Raw genomic sequence first — 22,659 nt, 5'->3', positions numbered from 1 at the left:
TAAAAAATAAAGTCAGACACTTTTTGAATGCACCTCGTATAGTAGTACCCATGTCTAAAAATGTAGTGTTTTCAAATATATAAATACATACACACATATATTATTTAATAAAAGTTTGACTCAGCTTTGTATGATTCAAAGTTTTTTAGGTTCACTGAGCCTATCTCATTAGATATCTAGAGAAGAGTAATGGGGTTGGAAACAAAGACAGTCTCCAAGACATTAGGTCTATTGGTCAGCTCAGGTCACATGGTGGTACTGCTGTGAAAGCAACACCAATTCTATTATTTATTCTTAAGACTATATGCTTGGGCAGAATGTTTGCATGGACTTGTCACCACTATTACTACAAACTGTGGTATAGTGTATTCAATAGCATTAGTTCACTGCATTTAATACCACATATGGTGGGGTGTTGTCATAAGTTAATAGCTCACTGGTTGTTCAATGGAATATTAACACATTAGCAGTAGCAGTTCTTATGTGGGAGTAACCAGATATGGTGGTGCTAGGTTAAAAAGGATGGGATTCTAGTCTATATGAGTGACAAGGATTAAATATCCTGTCCTTGTGTATGGGGTAGCCAGGCCAAGAGTGACATATCTAGATTATCAGTCACCAGTGGCTTGAAGTTCATTGACAAATTTACATTGCTCTTTATATAATCATTTCCAGAATAATTTCAACTATAGTTATTTTCAAAATTCTTTGTCTCATAATTATTTTCAAATATGTTTCTCTGGTATTTGTATGATTTAAAGTTTTGCAGGTTCATTGAACCTATCTCATTAGCTATCTAGAGAAGAGTAATGGGACTGGAAACAAAGACAGTCTCTAGACGTTAGGTCTATTGGTCAGCTCAGGTTACATGGTGGTATTGCTGTGAAAGCAACATCAATTCTAAAAACTGATTAGTTCTTGTTTTTAGATCGTTCTCTTTTTGATAACAATTTTAATTCCTTGTATTGCTTGTTAATCTTCACCTAGGTTGATTTCTGTTGAATTCATACCTAGATTAATTACTGCATTTCCTTTGAACATTAGGCAATAATTTTGTTTTGAGATATATTTTGTGGTTGTTTTTCAACTTCTGCATATATAACCTTATTTTAGTTTACTTGAATGGATTTTTCCAAACAATATTCTTTTCAAAATCATTTTTCATCACATATATGAAATTGAATGTCACTTTTCTCCCATCTTTGCAGTGAAATAGTTTCCTCATTTTCAGATTTTCTTTCTATACTTCACACATATATACAAAAAGTACTGCTTTATTCTCAGAGAGTATGCATTTCCTTAGCAGTTTTATACTGGTTGCTCTTAATACAAGCAGTTCTATGTTCATTGTGAATTTATCTGGAGTTATTTTTTCTCATTATTGTTTTAGCTTTAGCTGCATATGTGTGCCATTGTGTATTTATCATCATTTTAACACCCACTTTTTCCATGTTTGCATGGGTTGAACTGAATTTTGTTGAGGTAGATTTTTTCTATAGCTAGATGCCCTTCATGTAGTCAACCTTTACCTGTTTCCAAGTAAGGTAATATTTCTTCATGACTAGATATGCTTTCACAAAAGATTGGAAATAAAGGATACCACTTGCATGATAGCGAACTTGTTTACATGTATCATGTGATATGAAGGCAAAGAGATAGTAAAACACACATATATACATATATATGTGATGGGCTTCTTTTAGTTTCCATCTACCGAATCCATTCACAAGGCTTTGGTCAGTCTGGAACCATGCTATTGGGAAGCAATCTTCTTACTACACAGCCACATCTGTGCCTACAGCAAACACCGAAGCCTTTGTCAAAGGTTGCCTTTGGCATAGAAAGCTTGAAGCAAACTTAATGCAGACAGAGGTGGGTGAGCAATGTGATTGGAAGAAAGTAAAAAAAGGTAGAGAGAGAATTTTTGGAGGAAATATCAGAATGCTGAAATAAATCAATAAAGTATAAATTTGAACTTACCATACCCCAAGCATAAACGTTTTCATCAGGAATGAATTTTGTAGGATATACATTCTCTAAATACCATTTAAAGCTTTTGCATTTTAAATTTTGTCTTAGTGCTTTACGTTCAGACAGATCACCACAGTCTTTTCCCTGGAAAAAGAATTGCAAAAAATTGTTGACAAATAATGTATATCAATGTTGTTATTTACCCACGGGCATATTTTCCAGGTGCAGATGCATGATCTCCTGAGACCAAAAGATACCTATCATATATATAAATACACACACACACACATGCATATACACACAGACACATTACATATCTTGTTCATTTGTTGATATCTTCAGCAAATTATAGCTAAAAAGATATATTTTATATAAAATTCCTTAATTTTTTTAAATGTTTAGAGATAGATAGATAGATAAATAAATAGATAGACAGATAGATAGGTAGGGAGAGAGAGAGAGAGACACACAGATAGACAGACAGAGAGACACAGAAACATTTATACATACATAAACATGTATATAAATACATATGCACATAGAAATTTGCACAAGTACATGCATCTTGCCATCCATCCATTCGCACAGAGTTACAGCCACCCACTCACCCCATACATGCATACATATATTCGTTGACCTAGATTGGATGCTAATAATTATAATAATGAAAAGAAATGTCATTATGCCAATATAATTAACACATGCCCTAGTTCAATTCCACTCCTTTATTATTAATGAATTGAACCAGTATGTGTGTTAATTACATTGGCAAAATGATTCTCGTTGGACACAGCAAAACTGGTTTCAACACACAAATTCACATAAAGAATCTTACAAACTATATACAAAAATTTATAAGAAGTTATAAGGATATTTGCTTAGCCCTGTCTATAGTTAAAAATAATGATGTATAACATACTTACAGGATTATGATTTATAGAATGATAAACTGCCAATAATAACAACAATTACAATGAATATAAAATTAATGAATAATATAATATTCAAATAAGTGAAGTAGGAATTTGTTAAAGATATGAAGACAAACCCTACCCTGCAAAAATAGTATAAACAAAACTGGAGTTAAGTGTTGCATCCAGAATGTGTTTTATAAGGTCTATTTTTAAGCTACATATCTTATGTGTGTGTGTGTGAGTCACTATCAGAACTGGAGGAGAAGTTTCAGGTGTGGAAGCAAGGATTAGAATCGAAGGGCCTTAGAGTCAACCTATCTAAAACCAAAGTCCTAATAAGTAGGAAGGTAGACAAATCACAAATGCCTTCAGATAGATGGCCCTGCTCGATCTGTAGAAAAGGAGTAGGTAGAAACTCTATAAGGTGCACCAAGTGTAAGGCTATGGACACATAAGAGGTGCAGCAATGTCAAAGGAAAGCTAACTAGGAAAATAGTTTTTGTATGTGGCAGATGCTCAGGAACAATAAACACTGAAAATGTGCAGAGACCAACTTCCACCACATTCCAGGGAGAAAAACTAGAAATAGTTGATAGCTTCCGTTACCTAGGTGACCAAGTCAGTAGTGGGGGTGGGTGTGCTGAAAGTGCAACTGCTAGAGTAAGAATAGCCTGGGCAAAGTTCAGAGAGCCCTTACCCCTGCTGGTGACAAAAGGCCTCTTGCTCAGAGTAAAAGGCAGACTGTATGTACGAACAGCCATGCTACATGGTAGTGAAACATGGGCTGTGACTGCTGAGGATATGCGTAAGCTCACAAGAAATGAAGCCAGTATGCTCCGATGGATGTGTAATGTCAGTGTTCATACTCAACAGAGTGTAAGTACCTTGAGAGAAAAGTTGGACCTAAGAAGCATCAGTTGTGGTGTGCAAAAGAGACGTTTGCGCTGGTATGGTCATGTGACAAGAATGGCTGAAGATAGTTGTGTGAAAAAGTGCCACACTCTAGCGGTTGAGGGAACCTGTGGAAGAGGTAGACCCAGGAAAACCTGGGATGAGGTGGTGAAGCATGACCTTCAAACATTGGGCCTCGCCGAGGCAATGACTAGTGACCGGGACCTCTGGAAATATGCTGTACTTGAGAAGACTCAACAAGCACAAGTGAGACCATAACCTTGTGGCCTATGCCAGAGGTGTAACCAGTCCACTTATGTGTGCCTTTCCTTCACTGGACACTAAACTCTGCTTGCAAAGACCTGTTGAGGCAAGTTCAATCGAAATCAAATTCGATGACTGGCATCCGTGCTAGTGGAGCGCTTAGAGTACCATACAAGTGAGATCATTGCCAGAGCAACAAGCTGGCCTCCATGCCGATGGCACATTAAAAGCACCATTCGAGCATGATCATTACCTGCATCGCCTTACTAGCACTTGTGCTGGTGGTACGTGAAAAAAACATTCGAGTGAGGTCGTTGCCAGTGCTGCTGGACTGGCTCCTGTGCAGGTGGTACATAAAAATCACCATTCGAGCGTGGCCATTGCCAGTACTGCCTGACTGGCCCTCGTGCCAGTGGAACATAAAAGCACCCACTACACTCTTGGAGTGGTTGGCATTAGGAAGGGCATCCAGCTGTAGAAATTCTGTGAGATCAGATTGGAGTCTGATGCAGCCAACCTGGTTCGCCAGACCTCAGTCAAATCGTCCAACCCATGCTAACATGGAAAGCAGACGTTAAACGATGATGATGATAAATGTGTTTAATACGATTAAACATTTAGCATGTATGTGTATGCATGAATGTTTACATTCCATGTCTTCATGCAACACTATGAAGAAAATAGTGATGTCCTATTTATTCTCTAAACAACTCACCCAGTAGTTCTGTGTTTTTGAAGAGTAGCAGGATTAAAAAAATATCTCACTTGAAAAACAATTAAGGGTTAGTGATAGGGAGGGCATCCAGCCTTATATTATAGCCTAAAATAAGCTCTATGCCAGCATAGAAAAAATAGATATAAAACAAGTACACACACACACAGACATGCATACATCATCATTATCATCATTTAACATCTGTTGTCCAAGCTGGCCAGCTGCACCAGACTCCAGTCTGATTTGGCATGGTTTCTACAGCTGGATGCCCTTCCTCATGCTAACCTCTCCGAGAGTGTAATGGTTGCTTTTATGTGCCACTGGTATAGGTGCCATTTGCATGACACCAGTATCTGTCATTACTTGGCTTGATGGGTTTTCTTCTCAACACATACACACATATACAAATATATATATGTAGTAATTTAAGAGAGGCACTACACAGCAAGGAGAGATATCTTTGGATAAACAGAGATGAAAGGTAGACTTACAGAGTGTGTGTTTTAATGAAAAACACATTTTAAACCTTTCTTGTTAGAAGTAGACACTGTGATTAAACTAGATATTTTTGTCTCTGTGATTAAAGGGGAAGGGCTTTGATAGATTTAGCATTATTTGTTGCTTTATCAGAGCTTGGTTATTCATTTTATGACTGGAAAAATTTTACATATTAATAAATTGCTTTAAAATCCATTAGTTTGGTGTTTAATTAATAATGATCAGAGGTTTAATCATTTTCCACTTTGTAACCTAAAATTACATCACTTTCAATTTTAATTAATTAATTATTTAGTAAAAAAATACAACAGTAATTAAGATATCTGTTGAATATGAAAATAATATACCAAAATTTTGTAAATCTAATGATAAATTTATGACATGCAGCTTATAACTGATTTATCAGGTTGATGCAAAAGTAATGTCCAATTTCTAGGAAAAATGTTTCAGAGCAAATTTATCAATTTTTCAACCTCTTCTTATAGTTTTAAGATATCTCTGTATCTAATTTGTACTATTTTCTTTCAGATTATTTAACTTCTGGCCATAATTCTCAGAAAATTTTACCACCATGTTTTTCCCATCTAAAGATCACATAAAAAATGTTTTACTCTATGAGTTTTATAAAGGTATTAATGCAAGTGCGGCAGCAAGATCTATTCAGAGCACTTATGGGGATGATGTAATGAATGAAAGAAGTTGCAAGAGATGGTTTTCCCGTTTCTGAAATGGTGATTTCTCTTTGAAAGAAGAGCCAAAAGCGGGTCATCCAAAAAAACTCTATTCCAAAATGCTGGAAGCTCTTGTTTCAGAGAACCCTACAGTTACCACTAAGGAACTAGCAGAACAGTTAAACGTGGACCATACAACCATGGTACACCAGCTAAAACACATTGGAAAGGTTTCAGTGGTTGGAAAATGTGTCCCTCATGAGCTGTCTCCAGAGAATCGATAACAGCATGCTGCCTGTTGTCAATCATTGCTTTCGCGACACTTTCAAGCAGCATTTTTAGACAGGCTTGTTACAGGTAATGAAAAGTAGATTCTTTACCATAATGTTAAATGCCGCCTTTCTTGGATCAGTCAAAGAAAACAGCCGGTTCAACAACCAAGAGCAGGACTTCATCCAAAGAAGATCATGCTGAGTGTATGGTGGGATATTAAAGGAGTAATCCATTATGAACTGTTAGACCACAACCAAACAATTAATGCTAATCTTTACTGTGAGCAACTTCATAGTCTGAAAACAGTTCTGAGCCAAAAGCAAGCATCTTTGGTTAACAGAAAGGATAATGCTCATCCTCACACAGCTCAACTGACCAAAACTCTCTTAGAAGAACTTGGTTGGGAAATACTGCCTCATCCTCCATGTTCTCCTGACTTTTCTCCTTCTGATTACCATTTGTTTCGAGGACTACAGAACTATTTTGATGGACTTAGGTTAACAACAAGAAAAGAGATTGAAAATGAGTTGGATTCATATTTCAGTTCTAAACCTACAGAATTTCACAAGCAAGGTTGTTAAAAGATGGAATGAGGTCATTGAAAGCAATGGAGAGTATGTTAATGAATAAATATTTGGGCAAGTGTCTTCAACTGTAGCCTCGGGTTGACCAAAGCCTTGTGAGTGGATTTGGTAGACGGAAACTGAAGGAAGCCCGTCGTATATATGTATATATATGTGTGCATGTATGTTTGTGTTTGTCCCCCTAGCATTGCTTGACAACCAATGCTGGTGTGTTTATGTCCCCGTCACTTAGCGGTTCGGCAAAAGAGACCGATAGAATAAGTACTGGGCTTACAAAGAATAAGTCCCGGGGTCGAGTTGCTCGATTAAAGGTGGTGCTCCAGCATGGCCGCAGTCAAATGACTGAAACAAGTAAAAGAGTAAAGAGTATAGTCACTGACTTATTCATTTTCACCTTAGATCTTTAAATCAGACATTATTTTTGCACCAGCCTGATATATTAAGTGAAGTAATCAACATATTCTTACTAGAAGATCATGCCTATGCATGTAGAATAATCGTCGGTATTCATCCATCCACACTTCAGCTAAACGCATTGAGTTAATACCATGATAATCCTTTTTACCTGTAAGAAATTAAAATTCTTAATATAATCATTTCAGAATGCTTCATACTTAAAAGGATAGTCAGAATAAATTTATAAAAATATCAAAGACTAAAATGAAATTATTCTACTTTTTAGCTATCTACATATACTTAAATCATATTTAAAAAGGTTTAGTCAAATGGCCATGGTTAACAGAACAAAATTAGAGCTGTGCCGAGGTTCAGTTCTAGCACTGCCCTCTTCACATTTACCTTTGTTATTTTACAACTCACCTAGGTAATTACAATATACACAACTATAACTAATGATCACTGAAGTCTTCAAGCATTTTCCATTCTCTTTCAAAATAAGTTATTTAAAAATGATCTGTTAATATCATTAATGACATTAACAAATGGAGGATGATTATTGCTGTTGCCTGCCAGCACCAATTATTACTACATCTACTAGCACCACCATCACCACAACAACAAATATCAATGTAGATAGTTACCTTCACTACTACAACTGCCAACCTACATCTAGCCATCCACCACCAATCCCACTATGACCTCTACAACCACTAACAATACCGTTTTTGGGGAACTGCTGCTGCCACTACACCAATCAACATGGCAGGATCAATGTGAATTTATAAGCTGTTCACATCTAATGATGGGCTCTTGTGCATGGAATATAAAGGTTACTTAATCTCCCCTTTCTTCACTGTAAGAAGCTCTCTGTCTTCATCCTTTATTTTACTTCTGTACACAGTGTTTCAAGCAAACTTCAAAGCTCTTCTTTCACACACACGCACACACACACACACACCACACCACACATACTGAAGATGAGAGAGGCATTTGAGGATACTTAACTATCAGTCTATTACTCTCTTTAAACCAATTAAAAGGTTTCTTTTAGATTCCCATGGCAGATAAAATGTTACTACAAAAAATGAAAAGACATACAGCAATTGCTGACATTTGTACAGAACACAGTGGTTTAGAAACCATCAACTTTCTAAATATTGTAAGATCTTTCCTACACAAAGTTCAGATGGAATTGAAAGCCTCTGATGGAATGTTTCAACAGTATTAACCCTTTAGTGTTTAAACTGACCAAAATCAATTCCCCTTTATTTGTTCAAACCGGCCAAATCCAGCCGTATCTGACTGCTCTATGAAATTGCTAAAAAAATAAACAAATCATGTTATTGAATTCTCGTAACTTTGAGATAATGCGAGATGAAGCCTTTCCTGCCTTTACTCAAGTATAAATACTGTGAAATTGTTTAGACCACATGGTTTTTTTCAATGTTTGAAGAGAAGTCTGCACCTTAGTTTTTAATGAAATGGCATCAGCAAGAAGCGATTCTGGCTCTGAAGGCTTCACTCTTGATGATATAGAAAATATAAATGAAAACAAGAGTATTTTGTCTTCAGATGAATCTGATATCGATATTAGTGAATATTTGTCAAACAAGGAAGACTTTGAGAAGGAAAATGATAAAAATAAAAGTGATGAAAATGATATCGTAAACATGGCAACACGGTCAAAGATTACAACACCAATCACTATTCCTAATTTCACAGAAAACACTGGTCTACAATACAGTTTATCTCCTGATGCTCAACCATTGGACTATCTAATTTTATTTTTACTGAAAAGTTTTTTTGAGAATGTTATGGAGGAAACAAACAAATATGCGCAACATATAATTTCTGTTCACAGAAGAAACGATCCACTATGGCAGCCAACTAATACTGCGGAAATGAGAGCGTTTTTCACAATTAATATTATATTTGGTGTTAAACAGCTTCCTTGACTGTAGAACTATTGGAGTCCTGATGTAAGGTATTGTGATCCGCATATCTCAAGTATAATGTCGAAGACGAGGTATTCGAAAATATCTCAGTATTTGCATTTAATATATATATATATATAGCTAATGCAGTATTGATATTAAGTTGATATAAGACTAATGCAATCATAAAAAATAGAGATCTATTAATTTAAATTGATACTAGCATATGACTAGTATCCATATCCCATGTGGTTCAAAGTAAAAAATTGAATGACAAAACTAGATGAAAATAAGTTTCTGCCAAACTCAATGATATTCTTAACCTAGAAAATGAAAGAACAGACATTCAAAAATTGATATAAAGCAAACAATAATGAAAAGAAATAGTTTTGTGGGTAGATGTATATGGCTACTTACTTGGGAATCCATATGGATGTGCTGCTCTGAATATGTGACCAACCCTGGAACATGGAACAAATTCAAGACTACCTCCACACATCCAGACCTAAAAAATAAGCAAGGGAATTATATTTCAGGTTTTAATTAATATAATTATTTTAAAACTTGCTGGTTAAATGAAAATGGTTCCAATCAAAGTAAGCTTATACTGTTAATTTTTACTTATGGAAAACTGATAAAATAATTTCTCCCCAAATTTGGAAGCCAACTAATTAGAAAATGTTAGATTTATGTGTTTTGAGTGTATTACTTGTGAATGTGTATGTGTGTATATTTATTTTTAATCTTTTTTTTTTTTTTAAATAAATTAGTGCCTTCACAGTGTTTACTATTTTACAGAATCAAACTAGAAAGCTGGGCAAAACAGAGAACACAACTGGAAAAAATTAAAAAGAAAAAACAGAGAAGGAAGAAAAAAAAATCAAAACAATTCACCACCTTGGGTTGAAAACATGGCGGCACTGAGAAACCTCTCTAATGGCTATTGAGACACACCAGCATGCTTGCAGTGTTGGGTGATGGTGAGGTTAAAGCACTGGAACAGCCAAGCACCCTCATGAGCCTCACCAGTTACCTCTGCAAGGTGAGTTGCCAGTGAAGACAGGAATCTCACAGTTAGTGGTCCAACCCCACCAAACATCTTGAATGCCACAGAATGGAAAATGTAGTTGGCTGACAGATCGCAGTATTTCAGGATTTTGTTCCGCTCGGCTGCAGAAGCTGCGAATCTCGCCCTGACCACAGGATCCAGGATGTGAGAAGAAGCAAAGGAGTCACTAACTGTGATATCCTGAACAAGGCTTGTGACCAGGGACACAGGGTGAGGCTGTCAGATCTGTTCCCATCACATCTGGACGATCCAGATGGTTCCAAGATGGAGGGGATGTTTGCCCAGGCCAAGCTCCTCTTGAGTATCAGGTTCAACTCTGTATGATGTGTGAAGCAACCAGCATTCAGGCAGCAAGTTAATTATGTGTATATTGTGTATGTATCGTTTGTGTCAGTTGTTTTGTTTTAGCTTTAACTTTATGCAAGGTGTTGAGAGGATAAAATATGAGAGGAGGGACAGAAACAAGTTTGTAGTTAGAGAAGAGATTCATGGCTACCATATGTTAATATAGGGTGGGAATAGATATGGTAGAGCTGGAAAGAGAGATAAAGATAACATTGTTGATGTGCCAGAGTTTATTCTCAATGTACAAAAAGGTAAATAGAAGATAGTGTGGGGAAAGGAAATCAGGAAGGGTGACTGGATAAAAGTTACCTATTGTAGAGTGCAACCCAAAAGGCAAGGATTTATTTCCCAACACTACAATAGCTAACCAATTGATATGTTACTTTCCTCTATTGCCTCCTCCATATCACAGTTAACTAGATCCCTTTAATTCTAGTTTTTCTTCCTATGCTCCCATCCTTTATCATTCAACCACAGTAGTGGTTGAATATATCCTTAAGTCCACCGTTTTATCAATTGCAGCAGATTCCAAGCTTTACCACTAATTCAGTTCTCAACTAAATTGCAAACTGTTAACAGTTTTAAAGAGGACACTTCCTCAGCTACACTTTGACATAAATAGTTTGAGATTTGGTTCAGTAGGAAAAAAAGTCACATCAAAATATGTGAGACCTGAAGGTGGACAGTAAGGCAGGTGTTCATTTCCAATTAACATAAATGATAGAAATGATAGAAAAATGCATGAGGAATTCAGAATTGTTAATCACATTCAACAAAATTTAGCAGAAAAAAATTATGAGGTAAAATGTCATGAAATGTAAAATAAGTAAGAGAGTAGCACCCCAAGCAAAGAAATAGTTGTATTTAATCCGTTGTTTGTTATAATTGCTCTTATTCTTCACTTCTCATTCTCTCTCTCTCTTCTTACTAGGCTTGTTGCTATAGTACATTCATAAACAAATTCTAAAAAGCTATTTTTATTTTGAAATTATTCTTTAATATTAGAATTACTTTCTTAATTCATTTTAATTAATTTTAAGAATATATTTCTAAAATGAATGTTTACATTCTAAGGCGGTGAGCGGGCAGAAACGTTAGCACACTGGGTGAAATGCTAAGCTGTATTTCGTCTGTCTTTATGTTTTGAGTTCAAATTCCGCCAAGGTCGACTTTGCCTTTCATCTTTTTGGGGTCGATTAAGTAAGTACCAGTTATGCACTGGGGTTGATGTTATCGACTTAATCCATTTGTCTGTCCTTGTTTGTCCCCTTGTGGGTAGTAAAGAAATAGGTATTTCGTTTGTCTTTATGTTTTGAGTTCAAATTCTACTGAGGTCGACTTTGCTTTCATCCTTTTGTATATTTTATTTTTTTAATTGAATATTTAATAAAGTTATTTTTAATATGCTGTTGAATTAGGGTAAGTTTAACTTTTATTATTAATTTTCTCTTTCAGCTTTAATCAACTTGCTTTCTGCTTTTCCTTTTTAGTTGCTATCCCTTTCTTTTTAGTTACATAATCAGGCTAGTTCATTAATGTGTTATATGCTTCAGATATCATCATCATCATCGTTTAACGTCCGTTTTCCGCACTAGCACGGGTTGGACGGTTTGACCGGGGTCTGGGAAGCCAGGGGCTGCACCAGGCTCCAGTCTGATCTGGCAGTGTTTCTACGGCTGGATGCCCTTCCTAACGCCAACCACTCCGCGAGTGTAGTGGGTGCTTTTTACGTGTCACCTGCACAGGTGCCAGGGAGGTCTGGCATCGGCAAATTTATTGGGGCAGGAATATAGTCATTTTTGGCTGTCTCTATGGGCAGACCTGAAGGCATGAAGTAAGGCTGTCCAGAAAAGACATTGGTTAAAGGTGCTTATATTCTAAATTTACTTTTTAAATTTCAAAATTAATTAAAAGGGATTTTTCATAAATCAAATTTATATTAATGAGATGTAGGTAATTTTAACTTGTATATATCTGATATGCTTTTATAATTACTGTTGTATTGAATAATTATTGATAGATCTAGATTAGCAGCAGTCACCAACTCAAAATCTAGGTTACTTAAGGTGAGCCTGGTAACTGATGATTTGGGGTCTTGTTGTTTGTAACTTTTGGTGCAACCAACAATATGGTAAAAATCCCTGCCATTAATTTGGTGTGGATGGATAATATCAAATAATTCAATCACAACATATATTTAAATTAAATATGAAAAAAATTGAAATACTATCATCACTCACATGGAAAAATTGAAATATTATCTTTCAGTATTTTATAAGGTAAAATCTTAAATTATTAATTGACACATTATTAATTACCATATAACAGCAATGCCTGGAAAAATCATGGATTACATGGAAAAATGCGAGCATGAAAAGTCATATTCTTAAGATTATAAACCTGGAAAAGTACAGGACACATTATTACACCTGTAAAAGTATAGGACAAGCTATTACTTAATACAGTTCAATATTTAAGAGATGAGGAATTATGTACATTATTTACATTTGATGGATATTTGTCCTCATCTTGCTTGTTGTTAACACAACGTTTCGGCTGATATACCCTCCAGCCTTCATCAGGTGTCTTGGGGAAATTTCAAACCTGGGGTTCTCATTCCTAAGGTATTTTTCAATGTTATTATAATGATAATACCTTAGGAATGAGAACCCAGGTTCGAAATTTTAGTTGCGTCTTGCAACCTTTTCAATAGTTTTGACTATTGAAAAGGTTGCAAGACGCAACAAAAATTTTAGAAAAATAAAGAAAGAAATAAGTGGAAATTTTACCAGTGAGTGTGTTAAATTATAAGGCACTAAAAGAGAATGATTCTCCCCGACACAACAGTATATTACATAATATAGTTAAATTTTAATATATGTAAATTGGAATTGTACTTATAAATAGTAATCAAATTCTTTAGTAATAGCTTGAAAAAATAGAAGTAATAGCTTGAATAAAATTCTATTTATTTAATAATTAATTATTTACTATATTTTAATAGTATATTATAAAATTAAAAAAAAATTTAACCTTAATTATTTTATGAAGTACTTAATTATTCTATAATTATGGTATGATGTACAAAGATTATTTAAAAAATTTTGTATTTTTTGCTTACAATTAATTATAATTTGTATAATTTTTAGTTTATAATATTTAAAAATTTTATTCTTTGCTACAATATTTTAAGTAAAAAGTTTCTCATTCTTTAATTTACTAGAAGTTATAGCTTGTCCTATACTTTTCCAAGTGTAATAACTTGTCCTGTACTTTTCCAGGTTTATAATCTTAAAAATATTACTTTTCATGCTTGCATTTTTCCATGTAATGTACGTTATAGCACAATCAAAGCAAATATCTGGTATTTGTAAATATGCATGCCCAAGATTCAAAATGATTACACGTTTGCTGGCTAGATGTTTAAAAGTCTGCATATGACAACTGATATTGCCAAAGCGCTTATAGTATTACAGTAATTATGTCAAAATGTTAAAAGTAGAGGTGCATTTGATTCCCACTTAGAACTAAATTTTCATAGGCTTTCATGAAAGCTCTTTAAAATATTGTGTTTAAAAATATAAACACTTATCTACTGCTCATTTTTTGTTTATTTATCACTGAAGAGGAGTAAAGTCTAAGTTGATTTGATAAAATTATACATTGTAAAATAGTTAGATTTTGCCTCTGTTAAAATGATTTGACTGAATCAGTCAAAAGTAGCTATGTTTAATGTCAGAATAGAAAAGGAAACATCTCACTTTAAAACCTACAGTACATTGAAAAGTAGAACAAAGAAAACCTAGCAAAATCTAAAAAAAAATTTTTTAATGATAGACTTACTTTGTAAGTGTATAAAAATGATGATGTGAAAGATAAAATTCTGAAATTTGTCAGAGAGCTTATGATAGAGTAGTAATTACATTAAGATATCAACAAAAGCAATATAAGTTTCATACCTAAGTTTTATAGTTTTTACAGGCTCTCACATTTGTTTGCATTAATGACAAACACACTAAGGTTTAGAAAATGTAAAAACATATTTGCTGCTCAATCATAGTTTATTTGGTCACTAAAAACAAATTAAATCTAAAGATAATAACGTTCAGAAAGTGTAGAAATGTTTTTCAGAAAGTATAGAATGATTTGTCTAGATTAGTGTTAGCTTTGGTAGAATTGTGTTTCTATGGTGTTCCGTACAAAATGCTTTTAATTTCATTCAAAACAGTTATCCCATGATACAGTGCAAACTAAAAAGATAATCTTCAGCCAAAAAATCTACAAGTAAAAAGGGATAACTGCAGCTCAGATACTATAAGAGAAATGAATTTAATCAGTAAGTGATTAAAATTTAATTCGTATAAATGCCAAATTAAAGAGAATTAAAAATGTATTGACACTTAAATATTAGTGACAAAAACTAGTGTTCTAATGTGGCAACTAACGTACTTTCTAAATACCATTTTCTCTTATTTGTAATAGATTAACTAGTTTTATATTTAGTTACCTCAAATATCAAACTAGAAACTATTTGATATCTTGAATACTGGCATTATCCATATCCTAAAGGAAAATTCATCACTTCAAAGCTAAAAAATACCTCACATCAGGACAACTGCTGACATTATACAAGGCCCTACATTAGAATATTGCTCCCATGTGTGTATACATACATATATATCTCTGACTGGTATACATCAATGAAATAAAAAAATAAAACCACCCAGTACACTTTAAACAAAGTTCTTCTTTGTTTTTATATTTATTCTGCACTGAATTATACTTGTCACTCACTGCTATAAATGCTAGGAAGTCACAACTGCCTATTCAATATCAGTAATTAATAATGTTATTATTTACAAATCATAATTAAAAAGGTTTCATTTTTTTTTTTTTCAAAATGAAAGTATCTTGAAAAATGCAATTGTCTAACATACAAGCATTTTTCTATTACAACCATCGCCAAAGGAAGTTATCCAGCAAAAAGACATTTTCACTCATTAACACACTATAGCCCCAAGCATACTTTAACTCTCTTAACTCACAATCTTTATATTATCCTCACCCATGATTTGCCAAGTTACCTGTCTCTCCGTGTCTTATTATGCCTTGTGTTTTTCATCCCCCATACTACATACTAAACTTTCCATTGAATTGTATTTCACTGACTCCTTTCCTTCCCATGTTTTCTTTACAGAAGTTTAAGTTGAACATTAATTGCATTAATTTCTCCATTCAAGGACTGCTTTACAAAGAAAATGGACACTTTCAAATTGAAAAGATATTACTTACTCTGAATGACAGTTCCAAATTTTCTCCACCCCAGATTTCCATACCAGGATCATAAGTTCCAATATCAAAGAAAAACTGACGATTAACTGCAAACAGCCCACCAGCCATTGTTGGTGATCTATAAGAAAATTAAGATACTATCAAGAAAAAAGGACAAACTATTACAATGACAATGTTAAGTTAAATTTTAAATGTTTCAGTAATGAGATAGATATGCTAATCAATACTCACAATTGAGATGCCAAGAAAGGTAATCAAGTTTAAAGAGAATAAATTAATCAAACAAGATAATTAATAAAGTTGACAGATTTCTTTTAAAGAAATTATAACTATTTCCACTGACATTTTGAGGCATTAAGAACTGCTTCTTGTTTATCACACTGTCCTACCCATACTTCATCATCATCATGGTTTAATGTCTGTTTTCCATGCTGGCATGGGCTGGACAGTTTGATTGAGGTCTGGCAAGCCAGAAGGCTGCCCCAGGCTCCAATCTGATCTGGCAAGGTTTCTACAGCTGGATGCCCTTCCTAATGCCAACCACTCTGAGAGTGCAGTGTGTGCTTTTAATGTGCTACCAGCATGAGGGCCAGTCAGGCAGTACTGGCATCGACCATGCTTGAATTGTGCTTTTTATATGTCACTGCATGAGAGCAAGTCAGGTGGCAATGGAAGCCAGTCCACTGGGACTGGCATCAAGCATGCTTGAATGGTGCTTTATACGTGCCACTGGCACGGGTGCCTGCCAGGCGGTACTGGTATTGGCCACGACAATGATTTCACTTGACTCAACAGGTCTTCTCAAGCACAGTTTATTGCTCAATGATTGAAGGATACACTTGCATAGGCCACAGTCATGGTCTCATTTGGCTTGCCGGGTCTTCTCAAGCACAGCATATTTCCAAAGGTCTCAGTTGCTTGCCATTGCCTCTGTGAGGGCCAACATTTGTAGGTCGTGCTTCACCACCTCATCCCAAGTCTTCCTGGATCTACCTTTTTTACAGGTTCCCTCCACTATTAGGGTATGATACTTTTTCACACAGCTGTCCTTATCCATACACAACACATGACCATACTTCACCAATATAATTTTTCAGTATTCTTATCCAAACAAGGTTAGGTGCTGCAATGGTTAAATGAATACAATATTCACCTGTATAGTTGTGTTGATTGATATCCCATTATATTGAAATGGAATATCAGCTAAAATTAAAATATGAAATTATGAGAGTCCTATGCATATGCATGCTCATAACTTAAAAGGTGAATTCTGATAGTCAACAATTTTGAATTGTAAAATTCATCTATGGTTGGATATTTACTCCTTGAAATTACAAATTACAATTCAAACACTTTAGAAATTAGTATATCAATATGCCTCAACCATCGTATGTTAAATGATAATTCAGTGGAAGCCTTCCATAATATGTTATTCAGTTTGAAAGCTATTTAGACCTATGAAGCTAGATGAGAATGAAATGGTCTTATTTGTATTAAGTCTGTGAGATACAGCAGATGTGTTAAGTCTGTGAGATACAAAAACAGAGTAGACTGAAATTTAAAAAATTATAGTTCAAGATTAAAAAAAAAATTCGTTGCACCTAAAAGTCACTATATTCATTGAAACAACACATGATCAGTTCTCTAAGACAAATATCAAAATATTGTAAATTCCCCATATTATTTGGTCGTCAAGTATGAAATTTGTAGAAAAGAAAAAAGTTTACTAATGTTTTATAAATACAAGGAATAGTTTTATTCATCGAAGTATGCACCCATATTGTCAATACACTTTTGTTATTTCAGGGGTAGCTTGTCCAGCCTGGAACTGTAAAAGCCTGGCAATCTAGCATCAATAAAATCTTAGAAGGCCTGTTTTACGGCATCGCTGGAATTAATTTTTTTTCCTATCAAAAAGTAATCCAAATTCTGGAAGAAGTGGTATTCAGTGGGGGCAAGATTAGGTGAGTATGGTGGATGATGGAGAACTTCCAACTCCTTCACCAATGTCATTTTGCAATGTGTGGTCTGGCGTTGTCTTGCAATAAAATTGGAGTGGATCTATTGACTAATCTAGGCTGTTTTTCTTTGTAAGTTTCTGCATTATTTGGCCCAGTTGACTGCAGTATACTTCATCCAAGCCAGGTTTAATGAAATCATAATGGATCACACCTGCACCAGACCACCGAACACACCATCAGTTTCTTCTGATGAATTTTGCTTTTTGGACTCTGTTTTGGAGGCTCGTCTTTGTCCAACCATTGTGCTGAATGTTTACAGTTGTTGTATTGGATCCATTTCTCATCACATGTTACAAATTTATTCAAAAATGATTCATTTTTGTGATGAGAAAGTAGCATAGTGCAGGCTTCTAAACGTTGCTGTTTCTGATTTTCATTGAGTTCATGTGGAACCCACTTATCCAACTTTTCCACTTTACCGATTTGAACTAGATGAGTCAATATTGTTTGCTTGCTATCACCAAACAACAACAATAATTCACAGTCACTTTCAGATGGATCTGACTCGATGGTGGCTTTCAGTTCATCATTATCCACCTTTATTTCTGGTCAACCATGTTGTTCATTTGTGAGGCCAAATTTACCAGAATGAAATTTCGCAAGCCAATTTGATATTGTCTACTGTGTAATAACATTAGAATGAAATTAATATTCCGAGCATTAATATTCGAAGCTGTCTGTGATGCTATATTTCCAAGAAAGAACTCATAACTGAACAAATTTCTGACTTACCCATCTCGAAACAAAAATAGCAAAAAACGTTTTATAAATACTTTATAAAGCACAAAATGAGTTAGAACAAAGAAATAGATATATGTGTCAGGTTTCTAACAAAAAAATAAAGATTGTCAAAATATAATAATGGCGCAAAATGAGCAGCTGCCAAAGTTTACCATATACCTTACTACAAATTTCATAGTTGATGACCTAATATATGCAGGAAAGGCTTTTAGAGAAAGATTTAGCAGTGAAAGAATTTGAAAGTAGTTTGACAAAATTTTGTCTTGTCTCTTAAATCTACTTTAATTCAGCTTTAAGCTTATTTCTAGTGTAGATGACAAACCTTACAATAATATCAACTCATCAAACACAATACTGGAAATTTCTTTTTTGCATGATAAATGTGCATACTTATAGATGGAAACAAGCTTAATATAACTTGGAAAACAATTATAAAATTTAAATGAACAAACAAATGTTACTTCTGTTCTATGTATTGATTTGAAACTTAAATATACATTTGATAAATATTTGTACGGCTTACAAAGAAGTTGGGAGAAAAATGGGTTTAGCAGACATGGAGAATGCACACATTTCTGTGACATCAACTATAAAGATTGCTTTTTACTACAATATTTCAGAATCTCACAAATCATTTACAGTATTTGAGAACAAGTTTCCAAAAGATGAAATGAATATGTTATGAGTAATTCAAATCATTGATTGCATATGATAACATATTTTGCAGAATTTTTTAAAACCTTATTTTATGAGAAAATTAATCCACTTTGAATAATTATCAGCCAATGACAATGCCTAACACGAATAATATGAACACTGGTACAGGTAGTGAATTCATTCTGCATGATCTTAACTTTTCAAACAGAATGATCAATAAAAATGTAGGAAAAATAATATTGGTCAACAGACAGCTTTGCAAGAAACCAAATGAACAATTCAGGTTAACAGAGTAATCACAATAAGGTTCTACCAATAGCCAAGGTTTTCTCATCAATAGATCCAATGGATCAGAGAAAACACTGTAGCATATGACTGCACACGTAGAAATATTGTAATAGCATGGGTATCATTTGCTGCAGTTGCTTTGCTACTTGTCAAGAAAAAAACAATCCATTTAAAGACATTACACAAGAATGTATTGCTCAACCTGAAAAATTATAAAATGATTTTAGCACTAAAAAAATATCTATGTTGATTTAATCAATGAAGAAATATCAGTCCAGTTTCCAGATGATGAAATAGTATTATTTACTTGTGATAAATATTGAAATTAAGATGACTATTTCAAATTTACTCAAGAATGAATAAATATCCAAAAATATTTTGGGCATGCCATCACACAAAATTAAAGACTAATTCTGCAGTCATATACAGTTAACTAAGTAAATTAGATATGTAAAAAGTACACGTTTAATTAGTCAAGATATTAAAGCCAAAGTCATTTAGGCAAAAATTGTAAATGACTGCCCTTATTACTGGAAAGCTGTATTCATTCTAAGAATTGCTTTTTTACAGGAGGTGATGAATTTCCATTCACATTAATCAGACAACAGTTTCCAGACAATGTTAATAAATAAACAACAAACCCAAACACTTGAAACAAATTACAGATTATTTACCCAAGCTAGCATTCACAAAGGCCAACTGTATGTTGCCAGAGAGAGTTAGGGTTTAAATAAATTTATATTACAGGAAACTAGAACAATTAAGAGTGTTGTGTACAATGAAGTTTTAATATAGAAAAACTTCATATTTATATTTTTAGTTTACATAATATATGGGACAAACATAAAAACACAATCTGAAGAAACACTGCTTTTCACCAAAGACAAACAAAGAAGAATATAGATTCATAACCAAAACAGCACTTTTAAAAATTCTATTATTACTTCCATAATCTATTTCAATTTACAGCGTTTTACTTTCAAATGATGTTTAACAACTTTGTCACTTTTTTATAATTTTAAACCAAAATTAAAAGAAATATACTTAGTACTACTTCACTGATGCTTATTTAAGCTTTGATATGTCAGACAAGATATCTTTCAATGATACACTCTAAAACTAGAATTGCAAATCTATAAATCGAAATATCTGAAATGACGGTCTACCACATTACGCTTTTCTGTTTGTCATCATTAACATTTACAAATGAAGAATATTTTTCACCAAAGATGAATAAACAATACTAAAGATTGAGAACAGCAATAACAAATCAACAATACAATCATAGCAGGAGGACTAAAGACATTAACAAATATGCAGTACCAAGTCTGCAAAAAATGAAGCAGAATTATACACCAAATACGACTCTTTTACTCTTTTACTTGTTTCAGCCATTTGACTGTGGCCATGCTGGAGCACCGCCTTTAATTGAGCAACTCGACCCTGGGACTTATTTTTTGTAAGCTCAGTACTTATTCTATCGGTCTCTTTTGCCGAACCACTAAGTGACGGGGACATAAACACACTAGCATCGATTGTCAAGCAATGCTAGGGGGACAAACACAAACACACAAACATACATGCACACACATATATATATACTTGTATACGACGGGCTTCTTTCAGTTTCCGTCAACCAAATCCACTCACAAGGCTTTGGTTGGTCCGAGGCTATAGTAGAAGACACTTGCCCAAGGTGCCACGCAGTGGGACTGAACCCAGAACCATGTGGTTGGTAAGCAAGCTACTTACCACACAGCCACTCCTACGCCTGTATAATATTAGCAAACATTCTAGAAAAAAAACTACAATGCTACATCAAGAACTAAGAATTATAACGAGGTCAAAGAATACAGCCTCACTTTCAGTGTAGTATCAGCAACAGTAACAATAACAGCAATCTCTGCCACTGCCACAACCAAACTTGCCCTTTCACACTATGCTTTCCTATTTATCAATCATTAACATTTACAGATGTAAAATACATATTTTTCATGGCTGTGTGGTTAAGAAGCATGCTTCCTAACCATGTGATTTCAGGTTCAGTCCCACTGTGTGGAACCTTGGGCCTTGGGCAAGTATCTTCTATTACAGTCCTGGGCCAACCAAAGCTCTATGAGTGGATTTGGTAAATGGAAACTGAAATAAGTCCTTTGTATACAGACATATACATATATATGCCTGTATTTAGGCCTGAGTGTGTGCATATATGCGTTTTAGAGTCTCCTTGTCTTGACCATTGTGTGACAGTTGTAAATGAGTGTCACCGTCACATAAGCAATGTCATCTATTTCCAATCATCCAAGCAAACATGTCTGGCCATGGGGAAATATTCTTTTGCTTGGAAACAGGAAGAGACAGTGACAGGAAAAAGTATCTGGTGGTAGAAACCCTACTTCAATGAATTCCATCTGACCCATGCAAGCATGGAAAAGTGGATGTTAAAATGATCATGATGAAACAGCAACAATCCATAATTAAGACTAATAACAATCACAGTAAACAAACAATAAAGACATAGCAATGTCTACAAAGAATGCAAGAAACAATATAATGTAACTATACATAGAGTCAAAAAGTCAAAGCTGAAAAAAACTGAAGAATAGCGTTGTATCCAATACCAGGGAACATAATTCAAGTCAAGTATTCATTAAGGTAAATATATTTTATTTATTTCCATTTAATTACTATTTTCATACTTCAGTTCCATTTACAGTTTCATTTTCAACTCCCACTCTTTGTTTTCCATTGATAGCTTATAACCAAGAATAAAAAGAAATTTAAACAACCAACAAAACAATCACAGAGAAGGACATCACAGTATAAAGAAATATATTTATAAGGATGAATAATGGGATTAGGATTTACTTCAGTTCTACTAACAATAAACTACAAAAATCAAAGAAGTGAAATGCAAACTGACATCACAGGAGAATAGACAATAACACAGTGAAAGAATGTAAGGCAAAGAAACTGATAAACACATGCAAATACAGGGTGGTCGCTAGAAAAGGGGAAAATTCGTTAAATGCTGATTTATATTTTCACAAGATCTATTTGAGCTAAACAATAAACGTCACAAAGCGTGATATCATATTAACACTCACAAATGTTCAAAATGTCTTCTGTGCA

The 22,659-nt window shown here is 34.2% G+C and overlaps 1 protein-coding gene across 3 annotated transcripts in view; it reads right to left on the bottom strand.

Annotated features, from left to right (window-relative positions):
• Positions 1-22,659, bottom strand: part of LOC115216642 (probable N-acetylgalactosaminyltransferase 9) — a 109,782-nt gene that overhangs the window by 7,082 nt on the left and 80,041 nt on the right. For all 3 annotated transcript variants that reach the window (XM_029786129.2, XM_029786130.2, XM_029786131.2), the window contains 4 exons: positions 15,821-15,938; positions 9,532-9,619; positions 7,249-7,346; positions 1,981-2,115 (listed from right to left, as the gene is read on the bottom strand). In XM_029786129.2, the coding sequence (XP_029641989.1) occupies positions 1,981-2,115; positions 7,249-7,346; positions 9,532-9,619; positions 15,821-15,938 (439 nt within the window). The remainder of the gene's footprint in view (positions 1-1,980; positions 2,116-7,248; positions 7,347-9,531; positions 9,620-15,820; positions 15,939-22,659) is intronic.

Source organism: Octopus sinensis, linkage group LG10 (assembly GCF_006345805.1).
Source record: "Octopus sinensis linkage group LG10, ASM634580v1, whole genome shotgun sequence".
Taxonomy (NCBI): domain Eukaryota; kingdom Metazoa; phylum Mollusca; class Cephalopoda; order Octopoda; family Octopodidae; genus Octopus; species Octopus sinensis.
Note: the sequence above shows the minus strand (reverse complement) of the source record. Positions and strands in the feature narration are given on the sequence as shown.